Source organism: Pezoporus occidentalis, unplaced genomic scaffold (genome assembly GCF_034315485.1).
Source record: "Pezoporus occidentalis ecotype Australia unplaced genomic scaffold, CSIRO_AGI_Poc_V1 ctg285, whole genome shotgun sequence".
NCBI classification, from domain to species: Eukaryota; Metazoa; Chordata; class Aves; order Psittaciformes; family Psittacidae; genus Pezoporus; species Pezoporus occidentalis.
In genome coordinates this window covers 284,026-307,735 of record NW_026914774.1, presented here as the reverse complement: position 1 = coordinate 307,735, position 23,710 = coordinate 284,026, and the positions used below count along the sequence as shown (strand labels likewise).

Below are 23,710 nucleotides of genomic sequence, written 5' to 3'. Positions count from 1 at the left end.
AGTGCTGAGATTGGCCAAATATTCACTATCTGGAAACCTAAAAGAGAGGGACCACCCCAACCCACTGTGAGAGGTAACTAGTTGAGCTGGTAGCAAATTTCCTTGTCTTTCCTCTTTTTCCACTGTAGGACTTTTGGTCTCTCCTTTATTATCCCCATCCTGTCCTTACCACATGTTCTTCAGCCTCTACCCAGAGTCTTTCTCCAGCAATTTTGAAATGCAGCACTAATAGAAAACCTCGTGGAAGAAGTGCTTCGGTCTCAAGAGCAGCTTCTTTAAGTGAAAACACAGCTGTGAGGTTTGCAGCCTGCGCTTCTGTAAGGGCTCATCCAGCCAGTGCAGCCAGCACTGCTGCAGTCCTTCCAGCACACAGGAATTGGGAAATCCATTGTGAACAAGATTGAGTTTGATGGCCTGTGTGGAGGCAGATGGATGTATTTTTAAGGGACGAGATGCCAGAAAACTCTGTGATTACATTACTGGAGCATGGCTTGTTTTTTGTGGTTTTAAAAGTGAGTGTCAGGACTTCAGGGCATTTTTTTTTTTTCGGGTCAAACCCAAATCTTGGTCAAGGCATAAAAATCTGCTTGATGACTAGGTTTATTCTTAAAAAGCTTTCTAGAGCTTGCTGGAGAGAGGAGCCTTTATTCCAAGAGGGAGCTGATACCAGTCTTTTTGGACTTCCATGCAAATGGGGTTAAAACTGAATGAGTACCAAGGGTAGAAAAGAGCCTCTGCCTTTCAGGACACTGTTTTCAGTGTAATCTTTCAATCCAGTCCCCTGGTTTTTGTCTTGGAGGCTCATGTTCTGCATCTCCTCCTTGCCCTGGGTGAACTCTTTCTGCTTGAATACCCCACCACATTGGTGACATTACCTTGAAGGGTTATAACCAAGGCTGGCCGAAGCATGCCCTTTCATTGCCCCAGAGTTGGGACATCTGAAATCTTTGACCTGGTTACTCAGCTGAACCGATAATACCTCTGACACAGTGCATGTGTAGAGAAAACATTTTATCTGGTGACGGAGGTTTGCAGCTTGGAGCCAAGGCTGGGAATGGGGGGATCCAAGCCAAGCCGTTTACTCAAGGGGCATGCAGAATTTGCCCAGTCAAGTCAGTATAGGTACTGGCAGCATTTCAGCAGCCAGAAGCCTGCTCCTCAGGCTCTCTCCTTGTTGGAGCTACCGGACTTTATTGCAGGGCTGAGCCCCTAATTGCTGCAGATCTGAAACTTTCTTTAAAATGAAGACAGCTGCTGGCTGCACTGAAGCCTAGGCAAGCCTGGAGGTCTGTGACAGTATTAAGCACTGCTCCCCCTTTCTGAAAATCCTCTTGCTGCCCTTGGTGGAGGAAGTTCCAGATGTAGGCAGCTTCCCCAACACCCCCCACCAAGGCCTATCTGCCTGAGCAGGGCACTGGATGCCTGCAGGGGTCAGGCAGCACAGAGCTGTTGGTGCTCTGGAGGGCAGCTGCCCTGATCCCTTCTACTTTGGTTCTTATCTCATGTCTGTGTGTGCTGGTTTGGTGTCTGCTCACCACTGTCAGGGGGGTGTGTGGGAACCCTTTGGTGCATGTCAGTGTCGGATGGAGGAACAAGGAGGAGCAAGGAGCATCCCACTGTCAGCCAGCTGCATCCTCTGCTGGATTTAAGGATGTAGGAAGTGGGAGGATGTCCCTCATCCAAAGAGTGGAGCCACTGCACAAACAAATGTTACATGTGCACAGTCCTCAGTGCGCAGTGACCACTGTAGGCAGGAGATGACTTTCCTCAAGGAGGTGGCATTATGTGCCACTCCATGCAAACACATTCCTTTGCTCTGTTCACCAGTCACGGCATAGCATACCCCCACCTGCTTGGTACCTTTGGTGTGATACTGCCCTCCATGGAGGCAGTGATGTCCTGCCCATCAAACAGCCTGCCCCAGCCCGTTTGAATTTCTGTGCTCTGCTCCTCTTCTGTTTGGGTGTATTGCAGTTGTGTCTGGTGGCAAACAAGGCTATCCGTCGCTGTATCCACACAGATCCCAATTACTCCTTTTGACAGCTCCTATTCATGCACCTCCCTGTGCCTCTGACATCTCAATTATTGATGGGGCTCGCCTGGTAGGCAGCACTCTGTTCTCAACATGGCTATGTTCCAGCTCCCTTTCCCATTGAGTTCACACACCATGCTGAACGTTTCTTTATGTGCAAAGCCATTGAAGTGGAAAGGGATCTTTATTAGCGTGTGAGCTCCAGGGCTACACAGCTGAAGGGGGCAGTGCAAGCCAAATCACACTGCAGTACAGCACTGGGAAATTTCCTCTCCCTCTTCTCTCCCCGAGAAGCCCAGCAGTGTCTTGTAAAATGAAATGATCTCTTACATTCAGTGGTGAAGATCCCTTGATCTGGTGAGCCTTCCTCATGATGGGGTCACCCTGCACTTACATTTGTGTTAGAAACCCTGGTCCCCCATTGCCCCTGCAGGCATAAAATCTGGTATTTTGAAGAGCAGTGCCTTTTGTCTTGGCATTAGTTCATTTGCCAGCTTTGCAGCAAGCCTTTGCATTCTGACAGGGAGCACTGACACACAAAAGAAGGAGCTTCAAAGCAGCATGTGGTGTTGGAGCAATGTTGTCAAATTGGTTAAGAGTTAAAGCTGTGCCAGAGGGACAATTGCAAAAGTCTGCTTGTTTTGTAGGGCTATGTGTATCTGGGAGGCTCCAGATGTCTCATGACATTGCTGTAGCAGTAGTCAGATTGAAGGGATGATGAAGTGGTCGATCAGCTCCTGACATCTCTCCTGCCCCCAGCCTTGTCCTGCAATCTTCTTAAATTCAGAAGTAACCAGAGGTTTTGTGCTTAGTGAACAAAAGCAATAGGAGAGGGTGGCTGCTGGAGAAGATGAGACCAGAGAGAAGCAGCATTGTAGGATGTGCTGGAAAGGACACTTGAGTTTTGTTCTTTGAGATCTGTGGCAGCAGGTGCCTCATAGATGAGCTTTGGCATGAGAGGAAAAATCTGTGGAGCACACCTTCCAAGGCACTGAGGTGCTGAGGAGTGTAAGTGACTCTGCAGATGAGCATGGCTGTGCAGAAGTGAGCACGTGCCTGAGGGTGGTCAGTGGAGCCCTCCTGCAGCTCCAGTGGCAGAGGACCCAACTGCATGATACCAAGTGGGTGTGCACAACCTTTTCAAGTTTAGTAGGAAGCTTGCAGTCTCTGCATCCCACTGTGCCTCCTGGCAGCACTCAGCTAGTCCTTCTCTGCCTGTCTTACCTGCTCTCTTTCAGTGCTGGGTTTTGCCTGGGGGCTCTGTGCTCCCTGAAATGACCAAATGCCACCGAGTCAGTGGTTGCACAGCCAGAGTTTGGTGTTCATTCAGGGTCTGTAGGAACTCTTGGCTTGGGTGACAATCCCAGGTCTCCTCTTTCCCTTCTGGCTGGCCATGATGGTGCATCAGCCGGGCAGATCTGCACAAGAGCATGGTTTTGTGCACCTGCGATAGCATGGCTTGCCTTGAGCTGTGATTGCTGTGACAGACCTTTAGTTACACGTCTCTCCATGTGACAGCCTGACCTGGACATTTCTCTAAGTAGGGTCCTCTTGTCACTGTGAGTGACAGTAGTATCCTCTTGCCTGACAGTACTGCCCCATATAGTTAAGCTGTGTATAGTTCCTGTTACACAGGCCTTGCTGGCACTGGTGGGTAGCAGAGGCAGCTGAGACTGTCAAGCAGGGTGTGTTTTATTTGTCTGGAATACCATAAGCAGACAAAGAAGGGATAAAACAACAGAAAGTTGAAAACCCATTATCTTTGGAACTGTGATCTTTCCTTTTTTGGGTAGGCAGGTTCCATGGGACCCTGCTCCCCCGATAGTGAAAAGGTCACCCTCTCATACCTGATTGCCCCACAGCTTTCCCTGGCAGCCTGTCCAAACAAGGCTGTTTTCCTTCCCAGCCCTTTTCCTTCCTTCCCTTCCCCTGGACTTTAGCTGGCGCAGCCCGGAGTGGTGCTGGGGGCCCTGAGCTCAGGTGAGCTGTAAGCAAAGATGATCAGTTATTGCAAGCCCAAAGCCCACTTAGCTGATTGCTGCAGACAAGAGGCTTAGGCACTCCTGAGTTTGTCCTGATCAGAACTATTGCTGAAAGTGGCCAAAGTCACACTGTTGCCCAAACAATACTTTCTTTTGTGTTTCTTCCGTAGCAATTCTTTAGTGTGGTGCCCATTTCTCAAAGCACAGGACCAGGTACAGCTGTGCCTGCTATACTTGCTGTACCTATCACCTCAGAGGCACTGCCTGATATTCTAGCAGGAAAACTTTGGAAAACCTGTCCCAGAAAAATGGCTTTGGGTAGTTCCTAGTTCTTCCTTCAGTTCCGCAAACCAGGGTGGCTCACTTGGAGGTCTCTGGTTATGGACCACGTATGGCCAGCAAGGTGATCACTTGTCTCCTTTGGAGAGGTTGCTTGTTTCTTGCTGACCTCCTGCTCCTATGGGGTAGCTGCCATGTGCCATCATAACATCTGGAGAGGCTGGAGCAGCTGCCCAGCCTCATGGATCTCAGCCAGAAGTGTCCTCAGCCCTGCTAGTCTTGCCTTAGACACCGATCTCCAAAGTGGATGTGAGTAATCTGCTAAACTGTGATAAGAGCAGAGCTTGCAGGAAGGGGGAAGTTGTAGGGAGTGTAAGAGGTTGCTGTCTGAACAGCAGTATGAATTGTGATACATGTACCATGGACACATGTTACATGCTGCTGCAGGAGTGTGTGTTTCAGAATGGCTTGTAGAGTTAGGGGCGTAGAATCAAGGTAGATCAGCTGAATTTGGCCTCAGCCTGGTACTCTGTTCTAACTTGTATCCAAGATGGTGAATTTTTTGATGATTTCATGGTATGTGGTTTTATTTGGGTCAGTGAGAGCACAGTGTATTATTTTGCTACCCTTTAGGGAAGAGAAAATCAGTGTACCATCTAATTATTCAGCACATGGGGTTTCTTAACATCCTACAAGAGAAAGATGTTTTAATTCTGTGTTGATTCCTGAATAAGCCATTAATTTGAGTTAGCAGTTTCCTTGGAGCCCAGAGGAAAGGGCTCTGTGATCAAATGGAGTGGCTTAACACTGCTTTCTCCTCCTTTCGCTGCTTAAAAAGGTTGGACTCATCATAGCAAACCTCCTTCAACTTTTAGCCCTTGCAATGGACTCCCCAAATTGTTTCAAGAGTCCTGCATGATCCAGCAGTGGTTGAAACCCTGTTGTTAATCATCTCTGTGACCCCTAAAAAGCCAGAGCGCTCAGCACATAAAGACTGTAGCTACCTCTGAAGGATGCTGCCCCTCTTACCCAGCCTGCTGGCTCCTGGTCAGGGTCTGCAGCCGTTTTGCAGAGCCCAGGGGCTGCACCTCGTGGCTGTGGGAATTGTGAGGACACTGGTCTGGGGGCCAGCAGCCTTCCACTGGGGAGTAAGGCTGCTTGGTGTGCAGGGCTGTTGCAGGGCCCAGCCCTGAGCTGTTTTCTAGGCAGTTCATATAAAATCACTGGAGACATTTTCAGCAAAAAAGTCTCCCCGCAGAACTGTTCTGTTGCTTGTTCAAAGAGGATTAATTTTTCCCCCCTTAAATAAAATGAGCCGTGTTTGAAATCTGAAAACCCTTGCCGAATGCCTTCTTGGAGCTGCAAAGAAAGCAGCTTCCAGGTCACATCATAGCCTCCTGCCGGACGCAGATCCAAACTGCAGACCCTTCTAACAGCTCTTTAATAACTCTGCGCAGAAGGAAAAATCTGTCACCTTTCCCTCTGTGGTTTCTCCTCTGTTTTAATGCACTGGAGGAGCGAGATGGAGCCGGGAAAGGTTTCAGAGAAAGACTCGTGGGAACCACAGCTGTCGATGGAGAAGACTCTTTTCTTTAGTGTCTGAGGGGAACCGCAATTGCTTTGGTGAAGGGTGGTGTGTGTGTGTGGGTTTGGAGGGGTGAACTGTTATGACCCATGCATTTCAGAAGAACCACGAACACTTTATAGTAACAAAGGGTGGAAAAAGCAAGAGGTTTCTGCAATGCATGTGACTTTTCCCTGAGGTTTGGAACCCCACAGTATGTTCCAGGCCATGGTGTTTGCGTGTCAGTCTCGGTGAGTTAAGCTTTCTCCCACAAGCCTCGGTTGAAGTTGCTGTGATGACTGAGAGCCTAAAATGTTGCCTTTTTTTTTCCCCTTCTCTCTCTCTTTTCATTCTGCAGCTGAAGCTCTCGTTTACCTTGGACCAGGAGAGTGGGATGCCTCAAGGCTGTTATATCTATCAGTACCGGGATAGCAACAAGTAAGTCCTCCGGAAGATTGCACGCAGCAGATAGGGGAAGGTGCATTGAAAGGAGACCGCCCTGCCTTCTGGCAGAGGGATCACAACTGCTTGTACCACTTAAAAGTAGATTAAAGCAGGCTTAGGGCTTGACCTGAAACTGGGAACAGCTCCGGTAAAGGCCAGATCCTTAAAAATGCACGAGGCCCTGCAATCCGTTTTTTTCTGCAGTGTTTGAAAGCTGCTTTTATTTGGCTGAAAGGCCAGCTCTTGGGTACCACAGGCTCTGGCAGAACTCACACAGGCTTTGTCCAGGGGTGTTTGCAACTCAGACTCTGCGCTGGTTTGTGCTGGGGTCATGCTGAGAGTGCAGGCTGGAGGTAAACATCCAAAGACTGCAGAGTAGCCATCACCTCTGCTCAGCTAGAGACAAACGGCACCCCATTCTTGTCACTAAAGCTCATGCATGGGTTCCCTGAGTGGCGTTTCATTTTTTGTAATGTAGCCCCAGTGCAGGCACATGCTCTGTTTTTGTAAGGTACTATATGATATTCAAGCTTTGGATGTGTTTGGAGAACGGAGTCCTCAGTTTCTAGGGATTCTGCCTATTTTTAATAGCTGCTCTAGTGAATTGGCACCCAAGATGTTTTTCTTTCAAATCACATTTTCATTATCAAATTGACAGCAGTAGAAGAGTTCAGGATATTTCTGTGTTCGCTCTGGGATACTTTGCCTGAATACCAGAATGTCATAAATCCATAGCCTGTTACCTCCACCCATATAGTTCTGCTTCTTGCCAGTTATTGAAGGTTAACCCGAAAAAAGAGGGCACATGAAGTTGTCAATGAATGGAACAGCCTGTAATTAGATCTGCTCTGAAATGCTGATGAGAATAGTCCCAGTGAGGAAGAGGGACATCCACAAATAGCATTTACCTCTTTCTAAGCCGAGAAATCTCAGTGTTTAAACAAGAAGGGAGGTAATTTCTGGGAGAATCCTTCCCACCTGTGGATGGGCAATTAGCACAATTTAAATGGTCCCATCCTGACTAGCCTGGCCACAGAGCAGAGCTGATATCTGCAGCACCACCAGCCTAACAGAGAAACGTGCAGTTCAGTGCCAAAGCATAAAATCAACAAGGGAAGAGTGTTTGGTTTTGAGATTTTTAAAGGCGGTGGCACACAATGGACAGAGAGGAAAAGAAAACCCCCAGACCTATTGGGGTTTGTTCAGGATGTTTGTAGATCCAGTGTTTCTAATTGTGTGGTGTATATCTCAAAGATCAGCAGCTGCAGTCTTTTCTGCTGGAGACCCTCCTCTCCCCCAGCCCCAGTGGGTGTTCTGTGCCATTGTTTGAGGAAACTCTTGGGATGGGAGTGGAGCTGTTTTGTTTAAGTACTAAGGCCAATAGCAGTTCCACTTGGAAACCTTGCTTTTAGCTGTGAGTGGTTCAGCATGTGACAAAGTAGCGGCGACATGTTGGCAGCTGTTGATTTAGAGATGTATGGCTGTGACCTGCATGTCTGGCAAGCATGGGAGCTGAGCCACCCCAACCCATGCCAGCCAGGATCTCAGGCTGGAAGAATATGGTGTGAGCAGGATGAGTAGGATTGCAAGTAAACCCAGACTGAATGTGTCTGATGATCTATATATAATCTATAATTATATATATAATCTATAAATATACCTTCACGCTTTGTATTTTATAGCTTGCTTAACCAGCCCAGGGGGAGCAGGATCCCATTTCCCAGGGAAAGCCCCACTAAGTTTGCACACATGCTCGTCCTCCTAAACCTTGTGCATGCAGCCCAGCACCTCCAACAGTCCTTGGCCAGTGAGCTGAAGCGTGAAGGTCTGTGCTAAAGCTGACGTATTCTTGCAGGTATTGTGCCCTTGAGCTAAACGTATGCTTGGTTCTAGTTGTACCCTGGATGATTTTGGAGGAGCTCATGTGCACTGCAGCTTTATTTGAGCATTGCATTTGAATAGCGTAGTGAAGTACCAGTCATGGGTCCTGCTTAGCTGAGCAGAGACTGCACTTTTCAAGCATTGGGGCTTTCACGGGGTTAATTTAAATATCCGTAAAATAGCATGGCTGTTGTTGTGGTAATTTTTTCTTATCAATTTCCAAGGGTGAACTGTAGGCCTCGTGTTCTCCCAAGCCTAGTCAGGCTTTGACTGTACTCATCAGGACCCAAGGGGATAGTAGCTCTTCCTCATCCTTCTAAAGCTCTATCTAGAAGTTAAAGCAATGTAACGCTTGTGTCTGCACCATTTGGAGCAAATGTTTAGAGCCATTTACAGCGCAGAGAAGAAATGCTAGTGACACACTGCCAAGCTTGTGTGGGGGAAAGACTGGAAATGTGCACGCTGGAGCCCAGCATCCTTGGCAGAGAGTAAGGGCTGGGACCCACCCCAGGGACAGACACGTGGCAGGAGTGCAGGTGCGTGAAGCTCCCAAGCAGCAACTCCAGCAGGAGGAAGCTGAGGTGATCCGGGTCAATGGGTACTCATTCTGGCCTAGGGAGTGTGCCCGATGCCCCAGAGATCTGTGTGAGCAGGAGTATGCGTCACAAGGCTCAGTGTCACCCGGGTCACTAGAAGAATGTCCCTTCCCCTCCAAGTGGCAAATGCTGTTCCAAGCTGCAGCCAGACGGGGCCACCGGAGAACAGCAGATATTGGCCTCCCATTTGCAGAACAAAGGACTGCAGCATTGCTGAAAGTGTAATTACCAGAGCAATTAAAATTTCTATTGCTTAGGGTAGAAGTGCAAGTACTATGCAGGCTCTTACAAGTGCAATCAATTGGAATTTGTTCTGTTTAAAATGATAAAACCCTGCCAAGAAATTTTTGCAGCTTCCTGTTGCTTGCCTGCCTGCAACAGCATCCACAGTGCTTGTCAGATGCCTGCTCCACTATTGTACCCCAGGTACCTGGCACTTTGGGGATACCAGACTCAGTGTAGTCTTGGGTGCCTTGGACCGAGAGCAGAAGAGGTGCTGAGCACCCAGCCACTCACCCTTCCATCCACTGCTGTAATATGTTGGTATCTGATGGTTCTTGATGATCCCAGTAGCCATCCAAGTGGTGTACTTAGAGCTGTATGGAGCAGAGGGGCTGTCGCTACCCCTGTAGTCTCAGGGGTGAGACCAGGGAACATGACTTCTCCCCTTTTTCCCTGGTCAGACCCAGACACTTCCAAGCCCTTCAGTCCTTCTTGGCTCCAGAGGAAATGACTTGACCTCATGCAGAAGCAAGCAGTCTGCTTTCTCATTTTTAAGCGATGTTACTTAAATTCTTCCTAATGTTATTCGGTCAGTATAATTGACACAGCACAGGGCTGCTGCAGGATGGCTGTTCTGCATCTGGAGCACTGTGCTGTGACACAGAGATGACCAGTGACATGTGCTGGGTGGCATTCAGAACAGGAGCATATTGTCAGCCTCCATGTGGCCCCAGAGCAGTCACATAGAATCACAGAATGGTTTGGGTTGGAAGGGGCCTTAAGATCATCTAGTTCCAACACCCCTGCCATAGGCAGGGACACCTTCCACTAGACCAGGTTATCTCCAAGCCCCATCCAACCTGGCCTTGAACACTGACAGGGATAGGGCAGCCACGACTTCCTCAGGCAGCCTGTTCCAGTGCCTCACCACTCTCACAGTAAAGAACTTCCTTCTTATATCTAACCTAAACTTCCCCTGTTTAAGTTTGAACCCAGTGCCCCTTGTCCTATCACTACAGTCACTAATGAAGAGTCTCTCTCCAGCATCCTTGTAGCCCCCTTCATATATTGGAAGGCTGCTATGAGGTCTCCACGCAGCCTTCTCTTCTGCAGGCTGAACAAGCCCCAACTTTCTCAGCCTGTCTTCATAGGGGAGGTGCTCCAGCTCCCCTGTCATCCATGTAACCCTCCTCTGGACTTGCTCCAACAGCTCCGTGTCTTTCTTATGTTGGGAACACCAGACCTGTATGCAGTACTCCAAGTGGGCTCTCATGAGAGACACCCAGGAGAGGACAGCTCTGCCATCCTACGGTGTGACTGCAGCATGAATCGAGTGTTGAAGGTGGGACTGGCTTTCTGCCACGGCCTCTGTGCAGGCTGGGTTTCTCTGGCCCTGCACAGGATCCAGTTGCAAAACCCAGCCAGGCAGTAAAAGAACGTCAAGGCCATTCACATCCACCACGGCTCATGAATCCCATCTTACCACATGCACTCACCAGTCCTCAGTCTAGGAATATGATACCGGCTGTACGGGGGAAGTGCCAGCTGCCTGCTCTGAAGCCTTCCTGCTTGGTGTGGCTGGTCCTGTTGTTGTGGGCTGCCAGGTAGATGGAAGGATGAGATCTATAAAGGTCATGAAAGACTTCTTCCATCCTGCATACAGGAAGAGCCGAAGCCAATTTGAGATCCCCTGGGAAGAAATTAATTGTAAAAGAAATACTATCTTCTGGCTGTATCCAAGAAATAGAAGATTCAATATGTTTTCTGTGTGCTGTTGCTATCCAGATGCTTCTCTGGAGATCTTCTAGACTCTGCTTACCTACCCACAGCAAGCCAGACCTTTCAAATGCCTTTGTCTTTCTTCCCAATACTCTGATTACTGGTGCAAGTGCTCAGGGACCCTGCCATCCCACACCTGCTGAAGAACTACAAATTCCTGTCAAGATGCAATCTGTTATGTGGGCCATACTTGGAGTGCTCACAGCTGGTTCTCCTCTAACAGTTTTCTTGCTCCCTTAGCCTTCAGGTATTGGTCTCTTTTTGAGGTCACATCCTCACATCACAGATGCCACCTTTGCCAGTAAACAAGCTTGCAGCTCGCTAATGAATTTCCTTTTAATTCCTTGCTGCAGCTGGGGTTTGTGTCAGGATTGCGAATTTACAGTGGGGGCTTTCATGTTCTCTTCAGAGTAATTTCTAAACCCAAAGGAGCAGCATCTCACATGGAAGCACTTAGAGACCTCTTATAAAAACAGTGTTGGAGTATTGATTGTTTTTTCTCTCCAGGGACCCAGAGTGCTACAGATAAAACTGCTGTGCAGTGTAGCCACTTGCGGGCAGCATCACACAGCTCTTTAGCATGAGAAGTGAAAAATAGCTCCAGTTGAAAGGAAAAATGGTGCCCCCTTTTTATGTAGAGATCAATGATGCCTGGTACATTGGATTATCACTTAAAACACCAGGACTTCAAATGCCAGGGTGCATGCACTCCTGATCCTGATAGGCTTGTGATATATAATGCTGTTTGGGTTACCAACTGAGCTCCTCTGTGCAATCTTTTCATAAGGTGAATGTAATATCTGCAGTGATGTACCCAACATTACATCAGGAGAGCCAACCTATAATTATGCTTGAATTGTTTGAATGGGTTATTTGTCACTAACACATTAGCTCACTCCATTTATTGCTACCATTCAAGGCTGCAGCAGGTTTAGTGTAAACAAAGCTTGGGTGGATATTTGGGAGGAGTATTTTTCTGAGTACAGCAAAGCAGAATTGTTTGGAGTTCATTCTTTTTTGCTAGGAGAGCTGTTGACTGGGTGTGCTAGGAGCAAAATGCGTAAGGCAGTTGATATGGCATAACTGATGTGTTTTCAGATGTACTTCCCAAGTGTACAGCTCATGTGTTGGACTTTATCATGGACCTGGGTTTTTTTGCAATGAGCTGGCAGGTTTACCATGCTGTGTTTTGTTTCTTATGAGAAATGGAGGCTTGCAGAGTGGGTTGTTTGTACAAGGAGCTGCTGCACAGATCACAGTCACTGGGTATCTAACCTGCCTTATTACATGGTTGTTTCATGCATGCATCCCAGCAAAGCAGCACTACATGTATTGTTGTAAAGGAAGCGATCTTGTCCCTGATGGCATTTGCTCTTCTACTTGGTGATCAGCAGATACGTGCTGTGACCTACTCTGATCCGCATGGCCAGGGAAACCTCTGAAGGTGGCATCTTTTCTTGTTTGTCTTGCCTGGCAGACTGGGATTTCATGGGGGGAAATCCATATGCATGTAATCCCTTGACATCACAGGCTGGGGTGGATACTGTCTAGTAGGAGTTGGACAAGGTGTCTTAGCTGGGACAAGGTATGTCCTGCTGCACCATAGTTCTCTGGGTGCACCTCTACACATCGCTAGCTTTCTTCAAGCATTGCCCAAGTCCTGTCCAGTGGACTGCAGGTAGCTGAGCTGCGCTGTGACTCTCATAGTAAGCTGCGTGAGGGTTTAGCTATCTTTGGAGGCCACAGAAAAGCGCCACATGCGGTTGGGGTAAATAAGCCTGTGTTTCCATTGCTGAGAAGGAATGCCACCACTGTGATTGTAGCCACCTCCTGGGTTTAAGACTAAGCTGTCCCCCGCTGGGCTTAAAACACTACTGAGTTCTGGTGGAAGTGTTGCCTATGTGGATGAGAATAGGATTGGAAGCAAAGTGCAAGCCAGGGTATGAGTTCACACTGCCCAGAAGATACACTCTGCAAAAACGAAGACTAAGCAAGTTGGAGTTTTTCTTTTGATATTATTCTGTTTGACTTATTGACTTAATGACTGATCTTTACTATGGTCATCAAGTGATATATATCCTTCACCTGCCAAAGGTATGCACTGGAGTTGCCCAGGCAAGGCTGGTGAATTATTCTGTCACTGTATGCAGAGATAAACCAGTCTTCCTGGTTATGGCGCTGGTTCAGTGTAGGGTTAATTGTCTGGAGGTTGACCTTTAAAACTCAAAAAGATGCCTAAGGTATGAACTCAGTTTTCTGTATGTCATAACCAAGTCTGCTGAGCTGTATGCTGCAAAAATAGCCTTTGTCACTTGAGACTTTGAGGAGCAGAGAGTTGTTCCTTTCTTGCTGAAGGGATCCTATGGCCACTTCTAGGTGATGAAGATGCAAAAGATGGAAAAGGCTCTACCCACCTACTACTTAGCTCCTTTTCGTAACACAAACCTGCCTCCTTCTGCCACCCTGCTGCTTAATAACAGGTTTCCAATCCGGCAGTGCTGTAGAAATAGTAACTGTCAACTCCTTGGAGTGTCAGTGTGATGTGGGGACTGCAAATGGAAAAGGTGATCAAGAAAACCAGCCTTTCCCCTGAACAAATAGATGGGATTTGAAGATAATTTGACCCCTTCCAAATGAACATTCGAAGCTTTCTTTGGTGGTGTACACAGTATCCCACATTGGTGGTCTTTCTACATCTTCAGAAGGGTACCAGAGCAGTCAGTGTATACTCCCACCCTCAAGGGGAGGAAGAACTGAGCTCTTAAACCTGGGTGAGTGTGAGACCTCCCTACTCTATAGGTTTAATCAGGGGAGTTTGTTGTCTTTCCTGTTTCAGAGTGTTTGCTTGGAGAGGAGCTGTAGAACTTCCCTGTGTCCATGTTAGATATCTTGATATTCAGTGGCAATCAAATAGGTGAGAAAATCAGCTGCAATTGTAATTGAGTCAGAGATGTTGTCTCCATGTGTCATCCCTGGAGATCTGTTTACATATCCATTTCCTTAACAATGTGGTTAGAAGCCCTCAGCAGCATTTCAGCACCATTTCTCTGGCCTATATATATGCCTGATATGCCCAAGGCAGTGAGCTGGACTAGAATTGCCAACAAATGCATCTGGGTTTTCTTAGTAGTCCTGAATCAGACGGGTCTCTGAGTAGCCCTTAGGTACATGGGAGAGGACAGATCTGACATGGGAAAGAGTGAATAACCAACCTTTCACAAGAAGCACCTCTCAATTTCATCTTGAACCCATGTCACTGAATTGATTCTGTGTCGAGGAAGGCCCTCTCTTGAACTGAGATCTGGCTACAAAATCACCAGACGCCCTAACTATCCATCTCCCAGGAGGATTTCTAGACATACTTTTTCGTAACAAATACGGAAAAGGAGTCCTTGTTTTTGCTTAGTCTCTGTGTCCTTGAGTGGATAGTCATGGTGTAAGAGTGACTTCTCTGCCAGGTATAGGTTTTGCTGTCCACCCTGTGATGTTACCAGCGGGCAAGTGCATGTGCCACCTTCTTTTGCTTTGTTCGGATGTGCTTTAGGTACAAACTAATGGTGGAAAGTTGCATGTAGTAGCAGACAGTGTAGTAAGACCAAAGGTGATGAAGGGATGCTGAGTACTCAGAGCATGGGTTGTGTTGGTGGTGGTAGAGGATGTTTTGCTTGTAGATAGACCTTCCACTCCTGCTTGCCAACCTGCTGTTTGGTCTGCACTCTCCTAGAGAGAGCAAGGGCTTTCAGTTTGCCATGGGCAGGACCTCTATGGTTTGTTCAGTACCTTTGTTTCCCAGGGGATCAGCCGTGTAAGCTGGAGTAACCCATGTGGATTGTCAGTCACCTGGGATTGCTCTCTCATAAAGAGCTACTGATTGAAAGCTGAAGCATTCAGACTTGAAGTAAAGCACACATTTGAAAGGCAAGATAGATTAACCACTGGCAAAATGTCCAAAGAGAAGACCAGGGAATTCTTTTTCTCTCAAGGACCAGTGCACCTCTGGAAGGTGTTTTAGACCCTACAAGTCAGTGGATTCAATGGAACAGTAGCTACCTGAAGCCCTTCAGGCACAGCAGGTCAGCTGCTGGAATAATCCTCCTAGTCTTAAATTCCTGGCACACATCTATGTGTTAACATGAAGGATCAGCTTTGCACTGACACCACTCACTTCTTGCAAAGCTGGGTTTTGCCAGCTACTGGTCCTGGAAGAACAGAACATTCGCTTTGACTCCTGCTCTTTCTCCACATGCTCTGCTTAGCCGGGTATTCAGTGTACCTTATTGTTTGAAATTATGTCCTCACAAATCTGAGGGTGAGAGTGGAAGCATTTTTCGTTAATGCCTCCAAGAAGCAACAGTAAGCAGTTCTACTTTTCCAGCAGTTGTGCTTTGTTCTGGGTCTTGCTGCTTTTCAGTGTTTTTTCCACAGTTCAGGACAGCTAAATCAGTCTGGCAACGGACTCTGTTCTTCTCCACACCTCCCTGCGTCTTCTCCATTGAAAAAAGGAGCTTCAAATCACAAACATGTTTTATGTACTCAGCCCCTTGCTGTGTCAAGGTCACCCTGAGTGGGGTTCCTGTTACTGCTTAGCATTTTCACCTTTCCAGTTTCTCATGCATTAGTCAATCTGGAGCCTAATGGATCTGTAACCTGACTTTGCCGATTTCGTCTGGGGCATTCCCAGCAATGTAAGAGGATTTGGGCACAACTTCCTTTCAAGTTAATGGAAAGATCTTGCTTGGAAAGAACCTGCTTGAAGATGTGAGTGTACTTTGCATTAATGTTTCCATTAATTTTAATGGGAGATGTCTCTAAATTCCTTAGATCAGCTTTGAGCATCTTAAATTTTGTCCTTCACCTCTCGTCTAAAATGGGACTGATGATCAGAAGCACCCTTAAATGAGCAGCATCATTATTGGCCACCATGTCCTGCAAGTTTTTCTTCTTCTGTTGATGTGTCTGGAAATGTCCCTGTTCTCTGGTGACCCCACTGCCCCCCTCATCAGCTCACCATAAGCAGGGCAGAAGGTCCAGGCACAGCTCTGAACTCAGAGGCTGTCCTTTGCATGGTCTCTGACAAGTCACATCGTCTGTCTCTGCTCCACCTCCATCTGTAAAGTCGGAAGGAGCAAGACTCCTCTGGGATTTTTTTATTAGCGTTTATAAAACACTTTGTGATCATCAAACAGGAGGGAATAAAGGAAAGTGAATCTATATTCTTGCCACTCAAGTCTTGGTTACTGCAAGCCCTGCTGCTTTGGGCAAGATTACCTGCCACACTTCATTTGGCTGGTAGAGGCAGACCTGCCTACCTGCCCACATGTGGGGCAGAGCCCAGCCTGTGTTTTGCCTGGGTAAGGTCTTGTCTGGCTGTACTGCTTCTGTGGTGCCATGCTACTCATGGCCCTCATGAACTAAACAACTTAGTATTCCCTACTTCCCCTCCCTCTCTCCTTGCTCTCTGCCCTCCAGCTCCTCTGTTAACTTTGACATTTGAACACAGCAGTGATTCACTGTTACTGAGCATCTCTCACTGATCAGATAGCCGCTTGTTCAGCAGGCTGCTTGCCTCCATCTGGGCTGCCAGTAGATATTTCTTTACATCTCAGACTGAGCTGAGCAGAGACCAACATCCGGACTGTTCATCACATCCCTCTTTCCCCTGGTGAAAGCCAGCTTGTGCAAGCTCTTGTACGTGTTGCATCTCTGGCATGATCTCATTTTGCTCAGACAGTCCAGCTTAAACAGCCTGATGTAGTAAAAGAGTTGATGCAAACCCTACTCACCTCAACACAATCAGGTTAGCGAGCAGCTACACATGCAGTTGTCCTGGCAGACAAGAAAGGACACACTGGCTTGGCCCCACTGGAAGTACCTGTAGGAAGGACTTTGTGGTCAGATAGGATGTAGAGAGATGGGAAGGCAGCTCTGTTGAAGTATAACAGAGCACCTGTTGGAGAAGTCATCTTATTAATGAGTTTGTCATGCTTTATTTAAGCTCAGTGCTCATTTGCAGTCTTGCTGCCAGCCAGGCATCGTCTGGTGTGCTGCCACTTGTCTGGTGACGTGGAGCTGGGCAGAAGTGTCCAGGTTACAGGGGAGCAGGCAGGGTCCACCATACTTAGAGTGATCTGGTGTGACTTGTTTGCAGTGTAAAGCAGGAGAGGCTGGGAGCAGGCTGCCTGTGCTCACACACCAGGCCAGCCCCCGGTCAATTCCAGCCCCCAACAATTAGCAAGACAGATTGAATCTAGATTCGCCTGCCCCAGTTCCAGCAAGAAATTATCCTTTCCTTCTGTCTCCATGTTAAAAGGAAGGAGACCTTGTCGTATTTCTGGATAAATGGGAAGAGCATGGCAAGGTAGAAATGAATGTGCTAATGCGTAGGAAGAATCATTAGGACAGAAAGACATCATCGGTGCAGCGGGGCTGCAGCTGATCTGCATCACTGTGTTGAAACTCTGACTCATGGTACAGCTACTGCAAAAGGCAGGGTTCAACAAGGGCTCTGCTATTTATTGCACATTTGCAGATGTTGCAGGGGAGTGCAGAGAGGCAGACTGGTTCAGAGCTAGAGTTTTCCAGGCTGCACCAATAGCAGCCTGGACCAGTGCAATGAAGTTTGCTGCAGGGAATTCATAGGAATTGCCTCCTGGTGCAGTTGTTTGACAAATGCACTTGGGTCGCTCAGATCTTTGCAGTCCCTGTCACCATCAAGTGAAAACTGGGTTTGTGGGAGAGCAGAGAAGTGACATGTTGCTTCAGTAAATGCACAGGAGCAGGAGTATGGTGCTGAGCTAAGCTGGGGTTTCCATAAACCTCTTTGGAGATGAATTTCTGGAAGGGTGAAAGGGACAGGGAGGAGCAGGGGATGAATGGCTGGCAGAAGCCAGTAGAGGAAGATCAAACTGCTTCATTCTGTGTCACAGCAGCCATTCCCAGGCTCCACACCCAAAATATGATGACACTAAAAGGGACACTTAATTGAAAGAGTGCTGGCCCTGCCACCTCTCTCAGCCACATCTTCATGCTGTACTGTGATCAACAAAGACAGCAAAGAAACCAGAAAATTGTGTAGGCTATTATCAAGGAGGGTAGTTAACCCTGAAGGGTGCAGTGCTCTGATTCACTCCATGTCTCCGCAAGCTGTTCTGCCCATAAAGCCAAGGGGGGGGGACTCCTTTGCGATGAAGGACTCTCTCTATTGCACCTGGAGAGCTCAATTTTTCAAAGACACCACAGGAAGCAGCCTGAGGAGTAAGAGCACAACCGCCAAACCAGTTTGGCTTTGCACCACTGCAGAGAGCAGCATGCAGGCATGGAGACAACAACCTGCAAGCTCACTGGCTGCTCCAGAAAACAGAGAAAGATAAAGGATGCTTGTCCTGAGATGAATGGTGGGTGCAGCCATCCCTGAGCTTCCCATAGTGTGAAGGCATGCTCTCTTAGCTGGCAGAGCAGTGGCTTTGTGCATGTTTATCCAGGGCTTTTGCCTGTGTGGTGCCAGCATGAGAGTCTCTGCGTGTAGTTGACAGCTCAGCTATTGTTGCAAAGTATGATTTAATAGCGAGACTTGATTACAACATGCAAATGTAGCTGCTGGGGGACTATCTCAGAGGTTTGTGGAGATTAGCTGTTAAATTGGCCAGTGCAAAAACATTATTAAGCAGAGAACATAATTACTCATCTTGTGCTTCTGTAGTGTATAGAAGAGACAGATTTGTTTAAAAGCCAGCAAATCCTATATAGAGAAAAGACTTGTGTAAATGCCACATCATGTACTACTGTATGCTGCAGCATATTTTATTAGAGAAGCAATACTTAATAACAGCGTTTGGGAACTTGTGGAAGGAATCCATTCTATTATTCTGCATCATAAAAGCAAACGTAATGCCTAGTCTGTGTGAAGGCTGTGCAGATTTTCAAACATCTCCTTTTGGTGGTGCTTGATTGCTTTTATGGAGATTGTATCATACGGATATAAACAAATCCAGCTCTTGATATGAAATCTGGGAGTAGCGTTTTAGACTCATGCATCTATCTTCTATCCCTGCCTGTTCCCTCTGAAATGCATCAAGGTTCCCATTAACACCTTAAATGTGGAAAGTAGGATTAAAGTGAGACTGTCAGCACATAGAAAATGAACATCTAGGCATGTACTTGCTGTTATGTTTTTCCCTTTCGGTCCCAGGGTAGTCCATGGGGCTGCTAGACTAAAAAGCTTGTGTGTGTGCAAGGAAGCAGGGGGAAGGATGGAGGTGTGGGGAGCATGTTAGTGCTACAGATCTGGTTTTTAGAGCAGGGTTTTCTGGGTTCAGTGGTTTTCTCCTGCCCCGTGGCTGTCAGTAGCACAGGCTGGGGTTGCAGGGAATGGTGCAGTGACAGCTAGAGGACTAAAATCAGATGTAAAAGTGCATTTGGCTAGCCAAAGCCCCAGTCAATTTCAGGAAAATCTTCTGTAGGAGAAGAGTCAGTAGGGCTGAATTAGAGGAACAGCTTGTTCGTAATGGAGCATAGTTCCTGCAGTCACAAGTGCTGGCAGGGAAGGAGAGTTATGCTGGCAGGGCAAACCTGCTGTGCCGCAGTGCCTGTGGCTCACCCCTGATTCATGTCACTGGACACTTCTGTTCCAGCACCTCAGGTCCCTGAGAGAAGCTCTGCCGAGGCTTTGCTTGTCTAGGCAGGAGGAAGTATCCTCCCAGCCTAAGTGGGAGAGATGAAAGCATCAAGAGGTTTTGATGGGAAACTCCTTGCCATCCTTTTGTTGCAGATCGAGAGTATTTGTACACCAGTAATTGCTCCCCAGACTAGTTCCTGTGTGATTCAGGGCTGAATGTGGATCTGGAGAGGGCTGCTGCTGTGTGAACTTCAGCATCCCAGCACAATGTGTCCCAATCACTCTAAATTTGAATTCACAGCCAGTCCTCCTTTACAACATGTCTGTGAACACACAGGCACACCACCTTGCTCCTCACCTGCTGTATACTGGTAAATTTGCCACAGTTGGAGCCATCAGCTGTTCCAGGTGGTGAAGGCAGGCAAATTACTGCCTTGCTTGTGGCTGGGCTTGTTTTCAGCTCAGAGCCACAAATCACCTGAACTCCAAAACAGCTGCTCACTGGCATGTCCCAGTATGACTGTGGGGTGGCTGGGAAGAGCTCTGGCTGCATCCAGCAGCAACATCTCCCTCCTTTCATTATTCAGTGCCAAAGGGTAATTCTAAAAATACCTGTGAGTGGTTCACAAGCCATGGGTGTCAGAGGGTGCAGCTCTGCAAAGATCTTCTGTCACTGAGGAAGGGAGGATGACCTGTCTTGTCATCACTGAGCATGAAGGGGTGTTACCTGCAGCCAGATGCTGGGAGTAGGTTGGAGCAGGGGCTGGTTCTCAGCAGGGGAAACCAGCTGAGGGTGAATCAGCCCTGTTGGCAGAGGAGCAGGAAGGGACATGGGACAGTGTGGGCTGAAATGCTGAGGTAGGACATGCTTAGTCTGCACAGGCACATCCCAGTTGCAGCCATTTTTCTATAATGATCTTTAGTAGTTTGTAATGAAGCTAAGCAGTGGGAGAAACCACACAGCAACATTTCATAATAATTTTGTCCCAATTATATGAGGGCTGTGTCTATTCAAGCTGTCCCTGTCTCCCTAAACACCACAAGCACACTTCCAAGCTGCATATGTAGCGATCAGTACTGAGAAATGCAGTAAGCTTCACATAGTTTTAGAGTTGCAGCAGGAATCTCTGATAGCCAGAGAGGAGGCAGAAGTGATGTACTTCTCTGTTAAGCTCCTTTTTTGTGTGTGCGTGTGTGTATGTCTTGGGTGTGCAACAGATCTGTCTGTTAAAAGACTGTTTAACCTGTTCTCAGAGTCTGGAGCATGACAAGTTGTTTGTCTGATCCTCTTCTCTGGCAGCAGTGGTGCTGCCTATGGGAGATGCTTGTAGCTGCAAACTAAGATGCTATAGGAAGAGTTGCAGTGGTTCTTGCTTCCATGAACAGCAGAGTTTTTCTGCACTGAGTTGAATAACACAATTTGAGGCAGGACCTGCTCCTAACCGGTCTTAAAAGTTTGCCACTGCTGCTCTGAAACCCTGGGCTGGAATCAGGCTGTGATAATTAATGGAAGTTAAAGTGCTCCTTCTGCCTGTGAGCTGGTTGGAAATGGAAAAGAAGAAGCTGTCACAATTGTGACTGGCTCTAAACTGCTGTCAGGCTCTCCTCCTTCCCTTCCCCTGCCCCAAGTGGAAAATTGTATTGGAAAGCACCAGTAAGAGCACTTAAATCTTTCCACAGTTCATTTCAAGCTCCCTTTCTTCTTCCCAGCCATTCCCAGGCCAGTTCGGGGCGCGGATGGGAGACTGCATCTCTGGCTGAAACTTGCAGGATGTTAAATAACAATGGGAGAGTGGCTTTCAAAAAGGGTATAATGTGCCTGGACTGCACGTACCATAAGCTGTGTTTCCTATGCTTTAATTTATAGGCAATCCATGCACTGCTGCTGAACTGTTTCCCTTTCATATAGGATCTGTCATGGTGTGTTATGGAACAAGCTCAAGATGAAATGAGGTTGGTACCTCTCCTGCTATGGCAGACACCTTGCACAAGCATTCAGAGAAGTTGCTGCTGTTTGAGGGATGGTAGGCTAGCGAGCGCCTTTGGTTGCCACCTCAGTGGAGGCAGGGGATGGATATCCATGCAGCAGCAAAGATGCAAGGGTTATTGATGTCTTAGAAACCACAGAAGCACCTGAGAGTGGCTACATAGGAATTAGGGCTTCCCCCCCAGAAAGGTGTCAGTATCAGTACCCCAACTGAAGTGCATCTACACCAGTGCACAAAGCACAGGCAGCAAGCAGGAGGAGCTGGAAGCCATTGCGCAGCAGGAAAACTGTGCATAGTTGGCATCATGAAAACCTGGTCGGATGACTCGCATAACTAGGGTGCTGCAGTGGGTGGCTGTAAACTCTTCAGAAGGGATAGGCAAGGAAGGAGAGACAGTGCAGTAGCCCTGTATGTTGTGGAGTGTTTTGACCGTCTGGAGCTTCATGATGGTGACAATAGGGTTGGGTGTTTATAGGTAAGAACCAAGGGAAAGACCAACAAGGCAGATATTATGGTGGGAGTCTGTGACAGATCACCCAACCAGGATGAAGAGGCAGATGAAATATTTTATAAGCAGCTGTGAGAAGTCTCACAGTTGCTAGCCCTTGTTCTCATGGGGAACTTCAATTTACCAGGTGTCTGCTGGAAATAAGAGTATGTTAGAGAGGAAACAATCTAGGAGTTTCAGAACTAGACTGAAACTAGTCTTCTAGTAAAGCCTTTGACATGATTTCCCACAGCATTCTCCTGAAGGAACTGGCTGCTCATGGCTTAGATGGCTGTAGTGTTCTCTGTGTAAAAAAGTGTCTGACTGAATGAGCCCTAAGAGTGGTGGTGAATGGAGTTAAAACCAGTTGGTGGCCAGTCACAAGTGGTGTTCCCCAGGGCTCAGTACTGAGGCCAGTTCTGTTTAATATCTTTATCAGTGATCTGGACAATTGCATCGAGTGCACCCTCAGTAAGTTTGCGGATGACACTATGTTGGATGGGAGTGTTGATGAGCTGGAGGGCAAGAAGGCTCTGCAGAGGGATCTGGACAGGCTGGATCAATTGGCTGTGGCCAGTGATATGAGGTTCAGCAAGGCTAAGTACCAGATCCTGCATTAGGGCCGTAACAGTCCCATACAGTGCTACAGGCTTGGGGAAGAGCAGCTGGAAAACTGCTTAGTGGAAAAGGACCTGGGGGTGTTGGCTGACAATGGCTGAACATGAGCCAGCTTGTGCCCAGGCAGCCAAGAAGGCCAATGGCATCCTGGCCTGTATCAGAAACAGTGTGGCCAGCAGGGCCAGGACAGTGATCATCCCCTGTACTTGGCACTGGTGAGGCTGCACCTCAAATCCTGTGTTCAGTTCTGGGCCCCTCACTACAAGAGACAGTGAGGTGTTGGAGGTGGGTCCAAAGAAGGGCAACAAAGCTGGTGAAGGGTCTGGAGAACAAGTGTGATGAGGAGCAGCTGAAAAACTGGGAGTGTTCAGCCTGGAGAAAAGGAGGCTCAGGGCATACCTTATCACTCTCTACAGTGACATGACAGGAGATTGTAGTTAGGTGGGTGTTCCTTCACCAAAAGGGTTCTCCAGCACTGGAACATGCTGTACAGGAAGGTGGTGGAGTCACCATCCCTGGAGGTAATCTAAATGATGTGTGGATGTGACACTTAAGGACATGGTTTGGTGGTGGACTTGGCAGTGTTTGGTTAATGGTTGGACTTAATGATCTGAAAGGTCTTCTCCAGCCTAAACAATTCTGTGATTCTATGATTTTCAGAGCTTGGGAAGAACAAGGGAACTCTCTGCTCAGTCTGAGCTTGGAGAGATTGCAATGCACCCCAGCCACATGGGCTGTTTCAAACTGGTTGACCCCGCATGTAAATCTAGTGGCGAAACAGAGGTCTAGAACCCGCAGCATTCACATTTGACTGCTGAATATGAAGAGATGACAGACTGGGTTGCCTGAAAGGAAGATGGCTGGTTGGGGTCCAACCACCAAAAGAGCTCCAACTACTGAGGTCTTTCAGTGCCAAGGGTAGAAACACCATTGCGCTTCACGCAGTGCAATGTCCTTGCAGGTGGTGACTTGCCCTGGTGATTCCCAACATGTGATAGATTCTGGCACTGGGGATTTGCTGGGCATAGTTTTCCAAACCTGATTTAGAAACACAAGGCAGATTTAATGTTGTTTTTCCTTCTTCTAAATGTACAGAGCTACCTTGCTTATTCAGTGGTTAAGCAGTCTGAGAGATGCAGCACCCAGAGCCAGTTAGGCCTGGACTGCAGGCATACCAAAACATGAGGATATATGGTTTTATTTCTGTTTTGTCATTTGGAGATT

The 23,710-nt window shown here is 47.6% G+C and overlaps 1 protein-coding gene across 3 annotated transcripts in view; it reads left to right on the top strand.

Moving 5' to 3' along the window:
* Window positions 1-23,710, top strand: part of DIS3L2 (DIS3 like 3'-5' exoribonuclease 2) — a 199,849-nt gene that overhangs the window by 152,199 nt on the left and 23,940 nt on the right. For all 3 annotated transcript variants that reach the window (XM_062625978.1, XM_062625976.1, XM_062625975.1), the window contains one exon: window positions 6,216-6,295. In XM_062625978.1, coding sequence (XP_062481962.1) covers window positions 6,216-6,295 — 80 coding nt within the window. The remainder of the gene's footprint in view (window positions 1-6,215; window positions 6,296-23,710) is intronic.